This window comes from Anser cygnoides, chromosome 1 (genome assembly GCF_040182565.1).
Source record: "Anser cygnoides isolate HZ-2024a breed goose chromosome 1, Taihu_goose_T2T_genome, whole genome shotgun sequence".
NCBI classification, from domain to species: domain Eukaryota; kingdom Metazoa; phylum Chordata; class Aves; order Anseriformes; family Anatidae; genus Anser; species Anser cygnoides.
Genome location: NC_089873.1, coordinates 96,065,142 through 96,079,974, shown reverse-complemented (window position 1 = coordinate 96,079,974; position 14,833 = coordinate 96,065,142). Strand labels below are relative to the sequence as shown.

At 46.2% G+C, this 14,833-nt stretch overlaps 1 protein-coding gene and 1 long non-coding RNA gene across 5 annotated transcripts in view; one reads left to right on the top strand and one right to left on the bottom strand.

The window, feature by feature from the left end:
- NME7 (NME/NM23 family member 7) overlaps window positions 1-14,833 on the top strand; it is a 97,034-nt gene that overhangs the window by 80,894 nt on the left and 1,307 nt on the right. Inside the window, exon 12 of one of the 4 annotated variants that reach the window (XM_066990395.1) lies at window positions 2,555-6,349. The exons of the other annotated variants lie outside the window; for them this stretch is intronic. Coding sequence (XP_066846496.1) covers window positions 2,555-2,584 — 30 coding nt within the window. The 3' untranslated portion in view covers window positions 2,585-6,349. Of the gene's footprint in view, window positions 1-2,554; window positions 6,350-14,833 lie in introns of those variants that run through there. 4 annotated transcript variants of the gene reach the window in all.
- Window positions 1,470-4,638, bottom strand: LOC125182112 (uncharacterized). Its single transcript, XR_007161143.2, has 3 exons — window positions 4,508-4,638; window positions 3,473-3,680; window positions 1,470-1,700 (listed from the first exon to the last, which is right to left on the bottom strand). It is a non-coding gene; the product is annotated as an uncharacterized lncRNA (long non-coding RNA).

Genomic DNA, 14,833 nt, shown 5'->3' with positions numbered 1-14,833 from the left:
CAACTGAACATTTTAATATATTAAGTTTAACAGAGCAATTATCCTCAGCCTCAGAGGAGGTGAACTCAGATAAGGAGCTTGTCATAGAGAAGGACCTCGGCGGTCTTGTGTTGGCTCGGTGTCCATATGTAGCAGTGGAACTTGATTCTTTCAGCATAGTGTTAGTGTGCACTCGTTATGTCCATGTTCTGGTAGCAGATGTTGTTATTGCTCAGATGTTAAAGCTGCTGCTCCAATAAAAACTTTACAGTATCATTGTTGGATAACAGATTAGTAGAGACGGAGTCTGGAGTAAATGTACCCCTGCTATAACTTTATAGACTGAAATTTCAGAGAGAAATCTAGGCTACCAGGTTTGTACTACAAAGTTGAACAGTCCTTTTTAAAACCCCAGTGAAAAGGATTTCATCACTAGCAATCTCTTTCATTTCTTCAGGTGGCATTGTTTGTACCGTGTTACTGCTCCATTTCAGATATGACTCAGTATAGCTTGAAACCCCAGACTATATGCAAACTGCATTCCTTTTTGCTGATGAAAAAGGTGTTTGGGATCTGAATTCAGGCCAAAGAACCTCAGAGTTTCATTTTTAAATCTGGTGCTGATTTTATGTGAGCTTGGCCGAACCACTTTTCAGATTTTGGCATGGAAGTGTTTGGCTCTGAAATTCTGTATGAAGATGTTCTGACTTATATTTATCTTCTCCAAAATGAAATACTAAATGCAACTAGTTTTAGAACAGAAATTGCAGAATCATTATTACAAATAATGGCATGAAATTGTTAACACTTTTTTTCCCCCTACTTCCTACCACTTATACCTTTTGTATTCTATTTTTTTCTTTGCAGAATAGGAAATAGCTTAATTATTCTTCCGAATCTTTCCAGGTTCTGCACCTCTCCTAAGCCCAATATTTTATTTTTTTTTGAGAGAGAGAGGATGCTGTGTAGTAAGCTTTCTGAAACTCTTGGTCAACCAAAGAGGCAGGCCTTAGCCAACTGTTACAGCCCCAAAAGCAGGCAGAGCCAGTCTGATAGACAGTGAAATAATGGTGTTTACTGCCTTTGATTCAGAACTCCTGTACAACCTTGACCATGTTTTATGGCTGAATCATCCTTTTACAGATGCTCCCATTTCCAGTGCAGCCTCTCCTTACAGGCTGAAGAGCTGCAGAGTAGATCCTCCAGTATCTCGGAGCTTGAAATGAGCCCAGTGGGTTTGTACAAAGAAAGCCTTAGCTGTGTCTGTCAGCCAGCGTGCGGACTACTTACACTGCTAATGCTAAAGCAGCTTATTAGGGGTCCCTGCCACAGCCCTGGCTCTGTTGTGGCCTCATGTTGTGTGTGCACATCTGCAGGGTAAGCAGTGCCGCAAGGAGCTTGACTGTTTAGAGGAGATGAGTTAGATAACTGAGGATCAGATGCTTGCTAAAGTTAATAGTCAAACTCTAGGTAACTTCAGTGGTTCATACTTAGTTGATGGTCACTAGAAAGGGAAGGTAGTGAACTTTCTTCCCAAAATCATGACCAAGGAAGGAGTACTTGGGGGAAGGAGAGAGAGCAACTCTCAACTCTTCCTTGTCTCAGGAACAAGGGCTAATTAACTAAGGATCAGCTTACACACCTAGTTTTAGAACAGTGTGTTTTATTAATGTAGTGCAGTAGTTTTCCAGTGTTTTCTGTTGGACTCCTTTTCCATGTACCTGGAAAAAGGAAAGTTCACTTTTTAATCTAAAAAACAAACAAACAAACAAGCCAAACCCCGAAAACCAAACAGCAGCACTTGCTCCCAACAGTTTGACCCTTAACTCCTGTCTTTGTTCTACAAACTACTTCACGTTTTGGGCAGTGACTGAAGCATATCAGAGTTAATGAATAACTCGCTTTGGCGCAGGAGATGAGGGGAGATGCAGTTGAGCCTAAAATGCAACTGGCCATGTGGAAAAATCTGTGTATTTTCAGTTGTAAAGCTGTAACTACTTTTTTTTTTTCTTGGTATGCGGATACAGGAGGAAGGAGAATATTGCCCTGAATGCTCTTGGATGAGCACTTTGACTTACTGGGCCAGGCACTTATTTATTGATTTCATATACTTGTGTGTCCTCTGTCAGTACAAAATGTATTTTCACAAGTGACAATGGATAGACACAAATAGCTCAGAACAGTCTGTTTTCTCAGCTTTGCTGTAAGCTTTCCATTGTAATGGGGAGAGGAGAGAAAGGAGGAAGTAGAGAAAGGATTCTGTAAGACATGGAGTGTTTACAAGATGGTGGGGTTTCGCAGGTAACAGCTAAAGCCACACATTATTTATTTTTCAGATCCTGATGTTGTTGCCTAGGATATTCATTCAGAGCAGGGGTTTGCATTTGTTTCCCAAATACAAAGCAGGTGCCACTCTACGTCTTGTCTTGGCAGTTTTTTCTATTTTATGTAAATCACGTACTATTTCAACCAAGCAAACAATTACAGTATTCACCTGGATTCATATTCCATCTGAATCAGAGCAAGGACTGGAACATGCATGTTTTGTATGCCAAATACATTCTCTTTTTAACAGACCGGGGACAGTTTTGCATCTACGCTCTGACTCAACTCACCGTCTTGGACCTGAGGAACATTTCTGATAAGTGTCTTGTTGAAATAAGTGTTTGCAAACCATTGGATCTAATGAATCAGCATTCCCTAGACAAACAAGTTTTCTTGAAATTAGTCATTTCTAGGCTAGTTTTAATTGAAGTACTCGATATAAGGTGCTGTGGCTAACAGGCTTCGCAATTTATATGTCCCCTTAAAGAAGTGAAAGAAAATTAAAAATCAGTCAGTGAAGGTCTCACATCACTGGAGGTACAATGAATAAACTCTCCACAGGAGGTGGTGCTGTACACACACCTTAGTTCCTTGTTATCTCAAGTGGCTGAACACCTTCCAGATTATGCAGGAATCCATGTAATCTGAAGCCATTAAAAAAACTGCTATCCTAGACCTGCAGTTATTACAAAACCAGTATTTGGGGGTTTTGTCATGCTCGGCCTGTAAATTGTTGCTCAGACTGTGCAGTTCACGGTATTTTTGTGAGCGGTTCCTTAAGGGCATTTGTACTGCAGCCAGACACTCGGGGGGCGATAGACTGCATGCCTCTGGGGTAACCTGAAAGGTCTCTCCAGTGAGGTGCAGCCTGAGTGTCTGAACTGTCCATGTGAGCTTTATATTCCTGTGCCATCGTGTATGGGGCAGAGTCAGTCCCTGGGGCTTCTTTGCATTACTGAAAAATGCTTAGTCATACATGTATATATATGTGTGTGTACATATATATATATATGTAGGGAGAGGATGCTGTCATTGGTGCAACAAAATGGTCGAAGCGTGAATTTTGGGTGGGATAACCTTCTCCCCGTTGCTGAGGGAGATAATGTTATTAGGTGACTAATTCTTCCAGTGGCCGATAACATGGCAAATGCTGTGGGAGTGTGCTTACCTGTGCCTTTGTGTGTCTGGTAGGCCATGTACGAAACAGCAGAGGAGGGTGAGCTGTTCAGCCAGTTTTTATGGGAGTGGAGGATGTGCCAACTTTCTTCTGGGTCTTGCGTCTCCATCAGTGCTCTCTCCACTGACTCCTCAGGGTGCCACATGTGTGCCTCCACATGGCCGCCGGGTGCCGTCAGGCTCTGCCTTGGGGACTGGGACTGCGGAGGGACGTGTGTCAGTTTTCAGTGTCACCGGCAGCTTTCCAGCCAGGCAGTAGTGAGAGCCTCCTTTAGTATCGTTTGCTGGCCTTCCCCCTTGCCAGCTTTCTCAGAGCTATTTGTGGCTTTCACAGACATGAAAATAATCTGTTGAAGGGGGATGATTTTGCTGTTATCAAAGACGAGTGGGGTTTGTTTGTCTTTTGGAGAGATGTCATGATGGTTTGCTGTATTTCCCCCCATTGCTCCTTTAAATTTCAGCTGTGCAGTGGTGCTCAAGAGGGAGGCTGGGGACTGGCAGACCATGCAGCCTACTGCTGGAAGCTCTTCTTTCCCCTGCACAGCCTCACACCAGTGAGACGGGCTTACTGTTTCTGAGCAAACAAGTAGTATCATCCACCTGCAAAGACTACCTGTTGTGGTCTGACAGGCAGAGACTCGGACAAGTTCTGGCAGTAGGAAGTTCAGCTGGTTGAATCCAGCCTTGGGGAGATGGGAGGCAATGTCATACGACAAGCAGTGACAGGATGGGCCAGTTCAGCAGATGCATTTTGTCCAGACAAGTGCTGTGGGCGATGCAAAACAGCACTGTTTTTCTTAGGCTCTCTATTACCTAAGTGGTCTGATGAGTGTTAAGAGCTGTGCTGTTCCTGGGCTTTTGGTGCTGCCTTCCACCTGCTAGAAGCCAGCTGTACCTTGCTCTGGTTTTCCAAACAGTGCCATGAGAAGCACACCTTGTACCTCCTTTCCCTTTGCTTTTATTTGAGGAGGCTGGGAGGAGGGGGTTGTTCTAGCAAGCTATTCAGAGTGGACGGGGAGGCACTCACCTTGTGGCGGGCGAGCACGACAGATGCTTCCCATAACCACTTCCGTAAGAACGGAGTCCTGTTACAGAAGCACTCTGCTCCCTGCCAACTCGCCTTTTTCTGCTCGCTGCTTTCTTTCCTGCCCGCTGCCACTGTCTCGACACGTGGGCGTGCTGCAAGGTGGTGGCTATCATCCACCCTGGAAATGCTGTTGTGCCAGTAGGGAGCTGATCGCTGGGTTTAGGTTGTAACGCAACAGTTTAGGATGGAAGGCATCAGAGGGATGCGGCTCTGTTAAACTAATCTTGCTGGTGCATCAAGGTATAGTCCAAGCAATTTAATAAAGCATGTCAATGAGTAACTCTCAGAAGCGTCAATGTGCTTAGTGTGGAATTTGTGTATGTCACATTCTGAACAAAGGTCTCCTGCATTGCTTGTTACCGATTAACTTGTCTGGTATTATGCAAGCTGCCTCTACCAGCTGAGAACTAACTCTCCCCATTCACAGGGCAGCACAGCTTGTAAAACATTACACAGCAGAAGTGCATAGCATGGCAATGAACCTTTCACTGAGGGCATTTCAGCTGTACAGCATTTCCCTCAGGAGTCTTTAAAATATTAATAAAGAAGCCATTGTTTCACTCAGTCATACGGCAATTTTGCAATAAAGTCTTCTATTAGGGGCCCATACTGAGCTGCATAATCCAGGGTAAGATGCTTTTAATCATCTCCAGAAAAGAAATACAAAATTGGAAGGTTGGAGTTGTTGTGTTTTTTTGTTTGTTTTGTTTTGTTTTTGCAAGTTTTCATCAAAACACTATTTTTGGCTGTCATTTGGAAATTTCAGTCTCTCCTGGTACAAAATGATTTCTAGAGAGATCTGTCAGATAATGGTTATTATGATTCAAGTGCATCTCCATTTTAACTTTTTGACACTTTTTATCCAACAGCTGTGAGAACAGGTTGGAAAGAATCTGGAGTGTAGGAAAACTTCATCTCATTTGGTGATGTTTTTGCATATCAGCAAATGTTAGCCAGCACTGGAATTCTGTCTCAAAACATTTCCTGAGGCTCTATATACACTTATACAGAGAATTAAGTAATCTTTTTCGCGTAGGCCCATCTGAAAAGAAATTAAAATTAAAAATAGCAATAATAGAGAGATGGATTTTGAACACATGTTGGTGATTTATCCTTTTTTTTAAATTAAATTATGCTATTATTGGGTCACTTGCAGCCTAATTTTGAACATCAGTTGTATAATTATTATACTTGTGGGCCAGACAGGCAAACTAAACTAGAACCTTGTTTAAACAGAGTTGTGAAATAGTTGAGCTCTTGTGCTTCCTCTTCTGGGTAAGATCCGAGGTCCAGCTGCCCCTCGCTCTGCCAAGCCTGAGGTTTATAAGTGCCAGAGAGGAGAAGTTAACGAGTGTAAACCAAGCAGCTCCCAAAGCTCTTTAAGTTTCACCTTATCCCAGAGGTAACCTATGTGATAAACAGGGCTTGGCTTTTGGCATGTGTTCATGTTGCACTGAGCAAGGTAATTTTGTAGAGGGGAGGTCAAAGCAGAGGGACAGCTTCACACTTCTTTATAATTCATCTGAGGCCCAGTTTGCGTTTTTGAGACAGCTGCTGTCTTCTTTTGCTTGACATATTCTCATTTTGAACCAAAAACCTCAGGTCCTGTTTCCTCTACCCCTGTGCTGAAGTACAACAGCAATTTATGTGCAACTCAGCTGCTCTATGGGCAGACTAAAGCAAAGAAGAGAGAGAAAAGCCTGGAAAAGAATAAAAGTACATAAGAATACCTCATACAGTAAAAACAATAAGCAGGCACTGTCATTATACAGTTGTGCAGAAGCACAGAATCTGCTTTTGTTTCTTAAGCAAGGAGTCCCGCACCTTTTTTCATGGTAAGAGAAGCACTGTTTTCTTGTAGCGCATTGCTGTGTGATGCAAATATATATTTACATGAATTCCTATTACCAACCTCAGCCAGTTGCACCTCCCACCTCTCTCTCAGAGGTCAGGTAGGTAAATAATTAGCTATATTTGTACTTCCTGTATCGCGTTTGCACGTTCTCTCATCAGTGCAACTCTCTTGACTGACTACTCTAAACTAGCAGGAATTATTAAGTCAGCCATCTGCATATATGTGTTGAAATGTATGTGGAGCATGAGGGTTGGGGGGGGGAACAAATCCAAACTTGTGTTAATATGGATACAAGACTGAACACATGATTTCCTGTCCAGCATAGATGCTAATGACAAGGGTTATCTTGAGTTAGGAGTTTATCAAGCTCCAGAAACCACTTCTTCTGTCATTATTAATAATAAGCAATTAATCAAAATGTGGTATCATTATCAGTGTTGGTTTTGTGTTGTGTTGTGATAATACTGCAGGCTCAGGCCCTGTGCATGATGACCTTGTGCCTGCAGCTGTGCCAATCAAAATGGTGATGGTCACCTGAAAGGATGTTGGCCATAGTCTACGGCTCTTTGAAGTCACCAGACATCTTCTGGCTTCAGTAAGAGCAGGATTCTCCTTCTCCCTCCTTAACCCTGAAGTGCATTGGCATATAGATGGGGAATGATAAATCTGCAAGTATATCTTGTTACCATGTGGGCAAGTTTCCCTCTGTGTTGATCTCAGTAGTAGTTATTGCTGTTGTGTTGGAGAGGGACAGTGTGCCGAGAGTAGCTAGCCACAGTCTGGGAACTGTGCTCTGCCTTTGGCAGTTGCTTTACTCAGTCCAGCTATTGAACGGGGACGTGGTCAGCCAGGTGCCAGGAGTCTGGTCCTGTCATGGCAGTTTGGGGTTCAGCCCATAGCAGGAGTGTTGTAATTGCAGAGGATCTCTTGAGACTTGAAACAAGCTCTTGGCCTCCCCATACTGACCTGTCTCAGAGGGGTATAGAGCTTTCTAGACTCAATGGCCTCATCCAGAAGGCACTTTGAACACGACATTGTGGGAGGGTTGCCACTGCCTGGGCAGGATGTTTCCTTTCAGCACAGAGAGCCACAGTCTATACAGGGGCTTGTGATGGTGCGTGCAAGGCCACTGCTTGTGGACGGGGTGGTGCTTTTGTTTTGTTGTTTTTTTTGTAGGGTGTTACAGAATCATAGAATCATGGAATATCCCACATTGGAAGGGACCCACAAGGATCATTGAGTCCAACTCCTGGCTCCACCCAGGACCACCCAAAAATCAGACCATGTGTTTGAGAGCACTGTCCAAACACTGCTTGAACTCCGGCAGGCTCAGTGCCGTGACCACTGCCCTGGGGAGCCTGTCCCAGTGCCCGACCACCCTCTGGGTGCAGAACCTTTCCCTAACCCCCAGCCTGACCCTCCCCTGTCCCAGCCCCATGCCGTCCCCTCGGGTCCTGTCGCTGTCCCCAGGGAGCAGAGCTCAGCGCCTGCCCCTCCGCTCCCCTCGTGAGGGAGCTGCAGGCCGCCATGAGGCCTCCCCTCAGCCTGCTCTGCTCTGGGCTGAACAAACCAAGGGCCCTCAGCCCCTCCTCATACATCTTGCTCTCTAGACCCTTCAGCATCTTCGTAGCCCTCCTTTGGACACTCTTTAAAAGTTTTATGTCCTTTTTATACTGTGGTACCCCAAACTGCACACAGGTGAGGCCGCACTAGCGCACAGCAGAGCAGGACGACCTCTTCCCTCGACTGGCTAGCTCTTACTGTCTGGTCTGCCATAACTCTCACCTTGTTGCCAGGTGTTGCCTGTTGGGTCTCATGGCCAAATGCTTCCTTGCAGAACATCTTGGTTGCCCAGGAAGAGCTGTAAATGATGGCTGCCTTCTGCTTCATTTATTTGCTTGTTGCTTCCTCACCTGAGTACATGGCATGGGTGAAAACATGTTCTTGTTCTCACTTTGACCACTTCCTCCTGTATTTGCATTAATCTGTCAGCTCAGGACCTTGACTTTCCATGCTCTCAGAGTAGGCTGGAGAGCCTTAAGTCACTATTGGCAAGAAGCCCTCATGGTGTCTGTGATACGTGAGAGCTTTACCTAGATACTTCAGGTGCTAGCAGCAGGGGCCTTTTTCAGGGTTTTTATCCAGCGTTCAGGACATGGTTGCAACTTGCATCCTTGCATCAACACCCGTGTTGTTGCACCTAGTGTCTTGTCTGTACCGAAGGTGACTGGTTCAAGGGTGTCATAGGCATGTTCCTAAGAGCTTCTCAGCTTTGAGGCAGGCAAGTGTCCCTCAAGATATACATGAAGCGCAGCAGCAGTGATCCTGGTGACTCAGTGAGTTACTTGGGAACCTAGTGAAAGCCGTACTTGCTGTCATGTTGTAGTTCTTCACGTGAGGTGGGTACCAGAACCTTTCACTTTGTTCTGTTCCAGTGGCTCTTCCAGGCCAGTGATCTTTCCTGATGGTGACCAAAGCGTAGGGCTTCTGGTGAGAGAGTCCTGGGATAACATGTTCAGCCTCAGCTACTGAGCAGTTAGTTTATGCCATGGAGTAGCAAGATTTACTGAAACTGTACGTTCTTAGTGGGCCTACAAATATCTGTGCTTCAGAAATCAGTGGTTTGAGTCAGCACATTAGTTATGTGCTATGTATAAGCAACTTTTCTTTGTTATGTTAAATAAGCTTTTGGTTTCACTTGTTTTTCTTGTACTGTTACAGAGTAAATAGCATAAAACTTGTGCTTTCTTGGTGTTTTGATTGTAGTGTCATAGTGGTGATTGTCATGTCCTCTCATTTCTACCTAGCTTGAAGTTCAGATTTCTCTAATGTACGGTTCAATTTCCAAACAGCTTCCATTGCTCTTCCCTCACCGTATTTTCTGAGTTGATCATAACCATACACAGTGTTCAAGATGACTCTGTTATCAGCACGTAGCATAAAGGCAGGATATGTGCTATGTTATTCTCTAGTGTTTCTTTAATGAAACCTTCCGTTACAAAGGTTTTTTTTTTTTTTTTTGTCCCAGCTGTACTTAAATTAATCTGGACACATAAAGAGTGGTGTGTGTATGCTTCAGAAATTGTTCTGTCCTGGGCAGCCTGAACAGCTGTATTTCTTACAGTGCGTGATGCTTTAGAGAGAGGCAGGAGTGACTGACTTTTGATTTTTTTGAACAAACTTTCTAGGACTAAACTCCATTCAGGTGCGTGTGCGAAAATAATTCATTATGAATTAGATCCTCTTCTTTGACAACAGTTTTCATTCCTATACTGCTTTTGCCTGAAAGGATGGTAGGTTTGGGGTGTGTTAGTCTAATTATTTAGTGAAGTGCTGAGTGAAGCGTAGCTGAAATTCATTTTAGGCATTAGCAAATGCACTAGAGACTTCATGTTGATGTTCAAAACAAAATTAATGAGTGAAGAGATTTTTGGCTCCTAGTAGTGACCTCAAAATGAGATAACCTGTGAAAATTATAAAACTGAAGTGTTTGGGGAGGGTGGTATTTTTGGTATTTTGTACTGATGCTGAAAATTGAGGTCAGCAAAGATTCTCTGTGTCATGTGCATGGATACCTACACTGAGTCAAGAAGATAATGTTTCACGGTGATTTCAGGGAGAGGGTACTGTCTGGCTGCTTGAAAGGCGCTGAGATGACTGACGGCTCTAAATTAACACAGGGATGAAAAAGCTTTCCATCTCCCAGCTGCCAATTTTGATTCAGCAGATATGAGGAAGGACCGGAACTGCCATCATCTTTTGGATGATGGATGTGAAGTGAATCTGTGATCTCAGCATGCTTTTTTACCAGTGTGTCTCTTCATCAGCCTCCTCACTTCTGACACAAGCGTTACTAACAGGCTCTCTTGTCCAAAACTGCCAGCCCAAAGGTCAAGGGGATTGGACCCTGAGTGCTGAGGTACCCTTTCAGTGCCGAGATTTTCTCTGCGGCAAGACGTAAGGAGCACTGCCTGTGTCATGCTGCTCAAGGTGTGCCTTGCTCTGTCCGTATGGAGAATCACAGAATATCCTGAGTTGGGAGGGAGGATGAGGATAAGGTAAGAGAACTGATGTCATCTAGCTGCACTTGTGCAAAGCATTTGACACTGTCCCACACAGCATCCTTTTCTGTAAATTGGAGAGACATGGACTAGACAGATGGACCACTTGGTGGGTAAGGAATTGGCTGTCTGGTCTCACTGAAAGAGTTGCAGGCAAGGTCTGAATGTCTGAGTGGAGATCGGTGATGAGTGGTGTTCCTCAGGGGTTGATATTGAGACTGGTGCTGTTTAATGTAATGTTGAGTGCACCCTCAAGCAGGTTTGTGGACAACACCAAGCTGTGTGGTGCGGTCAGTACACTGGAAGGAGGAGAGGGACCTGGACAGGCTTGAAAGCTGGGCTTGTGCGAACCTCATCAAGTTCAACAAGGCCAAGTGCACGGTCCTGCACCTGAGCCAGGGCAATCCCAAGCACAAATACAGGCTGGGTGGAGAATGGATTGAGAGCAGCCCTGAGAAGGACCTGGGGGTGTCAGTGAATAAGAAACTCGACACGAGCTGGCAGTGTGCACCTGCAGCCCAGAAAGCCAACCACATCCTGGGCTGCACCAAAAGCAGCACGGCCAGCAGGGCGAGGGAGGTGATTCTGCCCCTCTGCTCTGCTCTCGTGAGACCCCACCCGGAGCGCTGCGTTCAGCTCTGGGGCCCCCAGCACAAGAAGGACATGGAGCTGTTGGAGCGAGTCCAGAGGAGGGCCATGAGGATGCTCAGAGAGCTGGAGCACCTCTCCCGTGAAGACAGGCTGAGGGAGTTGGGGTTGTTCAGCCTGGAGAAGAGAAGGCTCCAGGGAGACCTTGTAGCAGCTTTCCAAGTGCCTAACGGGGGCTTGCAGAAAAGCTGGGGAGGGACTCTTTTGTCAGGGAGTGTAGTGACAGGACATAGGGGAATGGCTTTAAACTAAAAAATGCATAGGTTTAGATTAGATATAAGGAAGAAATTCTTTACTCCGAGGGTGGTTAGGCCCTGGACCAGGTTGCCCAGAGAAGCTGTGGATGCCCCATCCCTGGAGGTGCTCGAGGCCAGGCTGGATGGGGCTTTGGGCAGCCTGGTCTGGTGAGAGGTGTCCCTGCCCATGGCAGGGGGTTGGAACTGGGTGGGCTTTGAGGTCTCTTCCAGCCCAAACCATTCTGGGATTCTGTGATCATTGAATCAAGCTGTGTTTGGCTGACACCTCTCATCAACCTTTTCGCTTTGTTTTCTGGGTAGAAGGACAATTAAACTGTAGGTGTCTGTAACTTTTAGGCTTGAAATCCTCAGGACACTTTGTGCCTGCACTGGGTCCTTCGTTATTAATGAGATCTTTTGCTCTCCCTTGAAAAACTGGCTGCCTCACTTGATTTGCTTCCTTTTCCTTTTTCTTTTTTTCTTTTTTCTTTTTTTAAAATTTTTCCTGGTTCTCCATGCTCTGAGAGCACACATTGTTCAGATGGTAATTGTTTGTGCTCTGCCAGGGCATTAGACTGGATTTTGCTATTGCCTGCTATATTTACTCCTGAAAGTTTGCAGTAACGTTTGGAAGCTTCTGGAGGGAGCGGCCGACTTCATCGATGTGAGTTCTGCAGAGTGCATGGGACTGAAGCAAAACTTCATGGAACTGAAGCAGCTCTCAGCTCCTCCTCGCTGAAGCAGTTTGTAGGGTCAGAGCCAGAAGGTCACAGTTATTCATCCCTGTTACTACTTCCTGAACATTATTGTTATTAGTCCCCGAACAGGAACTAGAGCAGGCATAGCTGCATACTATAAAGCAGGTGGGTGGCTCCAGGGATTTGTAAGGAGAGTACTGATTTGAAATTTAATCCCGTTTCATCCCTGCCAAGGAGCGGACACACCTGAATGTTAAGCATCCTTTGAAGGTCATTGGGTGGTTTCTGTGAAATGCATTGGGTTGGTTTCAGGACAGGTCCTGGTGTGTGCTTGTCGTCTACCACTTTTGGGTCCTGTAGAGAAGCCAGAGGAGTGCTTGGATCACAGAGCCTCATCTTGCCCTCAGTCCAATGCGGGGTGTGTTGAGGGGCTTTATGCCGGTACAGCTGCTTTTTTGGTGGTTTATGCTATACCTGGACCCTGGGAAGAGAGTGACTCTGTTTCCTGAAATACAGGGTGCTTTGGCATGCCTAACCCCGGCTGGGATGCTCTGATTCCCCTTGGAGAAGGCCTTGGCGCTTTTAGAATTGGGTTCTTAGAGCTGTCTCCAGCTGGGTCCTGTTAAGATGGGGGCACCCCAAATCTCTTGGTATTGCTGAAGTCCTTGGTCTTGGTTCTTGTCTTCTGCAAAACACGGCACGTGTTGGCACTGAGTGGGATAACTGGTGGCCGCTGTCGCTTGCTGGCTGGCGTTTCCCATCTGTGCTCCTGAGGGCGAGGTTCTTGGAGAGACGGAGCCTCTCGGCGCACCAGAGGCGTCAGCTGTTAACAGGTTTTACTGGAGCTGGGTGGCAGCTGACCCACATCATAATTACATACGAGGAGAACATACCGGCACCTAGCTCTGCACTTTATACAATACATACTGTGCCTGTCCTGATGGTTGAGCCTCGCCAGGACAGGCTGTGTGGATCTTAAACAAGCCAATGAAAGCTAATTGAGGAGAAAGACATTTCCTGTAGGTCACAGGCAAGCTGAGGTTGTTCAGTTGTTCAGCCTGGCCTGGGAGAATTGCCTGCACAAAACGAAGGGCACCTGAGGCCTGAGAGAGCCCCTGCAAGGCCTTTTGTTGCTAATGGCACACAAGCAGGAGCGGCATGGGGCCGGCCGGCCCCTGGGTCAGTGTCCTGCAGCAACTGCAAGGGCAGATGGTGGCCTGAGAGGCTGGGAGGCCAAGCAGCCTGGCCGGGGAGTGCAGGATGTGGTGGGAGGTGGTAGAGCGCCGCTAAACGGGCCTACAGCTCGCGGAAACGGGGCCTGTGCTGCCAGCAGCGCTATCAGCACCTCGGGCTGAGGCGCAACCCAGAGTCACCAGCCAAGGAGTCGCTGCCGCAGCGCTTGGCCTTTTCGGTGGCGCTTGGCACCGGTCCCCGCGCGCTGCCTCGCGTCCTTGGCCTTTGCAGGTCAGCTGCTTTAGGCCAAACTGGCAGCGCAGGGCCAGGAGTTCCCACGTTCAGTGCTGTAAAAACTGGTTCCTGTTCTTTGTTTGTACATTTGTGCAGGCACAGGCTTAAAGGGGCTTGTCGTTAAATGCGTTGTTCTGCTTCTTATTTTATAAGTATTTTTTATGTAGCGTGCTAACCCTGAAATCCAGCTGCCCTGTATCAACAAGCCAGGAGATAAAATTTGTGTTAATGGTTGCAGTTATACTTAACTAGGGTGAGCCAATCTGGCAGAAAGAACAAGGTGTTCAGACTGGCAGCTTACAATGCGCTGTACTGCTGGGCGGTGAGGAACAAGATGCCTGCCTGGAGAGTGTAGCTTTAGACAGGCAATACAGCACAGACCCCGCCCCCCAGGGGGAAAAAAAAAAAAAAGAAAAAGAAAAGAAAAACAGCCTGAAAGCACTGTTACTTTTAGCTTGATGAGATATTTCACATCTTTACTGTCCCCAGCCCCAGCTTTTGACTGCATGCATAGTAGCATACAGCAGCTCTGGCAGCAGGACTTAGAAGAAGGTAAATTCTACCGTGTAACAATCATTGCTGGCTCCATTGCGTGAGCTGGCTGTCCAGACATCTACGCGTGGTTTTTCTGGTGTGCTTGTCGGTTGGTTTAATTCCTGCAGCCGTTTAGTGCTGAGCCGCTACTAGGGCTGACAAATGAGTTGCATTTTGGGTCAGCCTGGTGGTAGCAGAGCTGTCAGGAAGCCTGGTCTCGTCAGTGGGCGGCTGGCAAGCACGAGGACAGGGCAGCTACTGCAGTTAGTGCCTGGTTAATTAGTGAGCCGAGCTGGCCAGCCTGCTTTCACTGAGTCGGTGCTAGAGTGCTTTGTGGATAAACGCTTGGTTTTTGCGTTGTTTTATAATGTATTAATCAGAGTACATGCTGCCTGTGCCTTGTGACACCTGCTCCCTGAAGGAAACGCAGGTGCCGTAAGCTTTCTATGGTGTTTGGCCAACCCCCCCCAGAACAGGACATTATCTTTATTATTGGTTTATACTTGGACTTTGCTCTTATATAGTAAATCAGACTGCGGTAAATTATCTAACCGTGAGTTGACTTTTTTTTTTTTAAACTAAAGCTTTTTTTTAAACTATCACATGCCAACCACATAAGATTTGAATTGTAGGGGCGAGGCTGTGCCTAAGAAACCTTGACCTGTGCAACCCCCATCTCCACCCGATCACAGTCATAAAAGAACCGATTGCTGGGTGCCCACACGGCCAAGTGTTCCTGTAGTGCGTGTGACTTTAGTGTGCCTTTA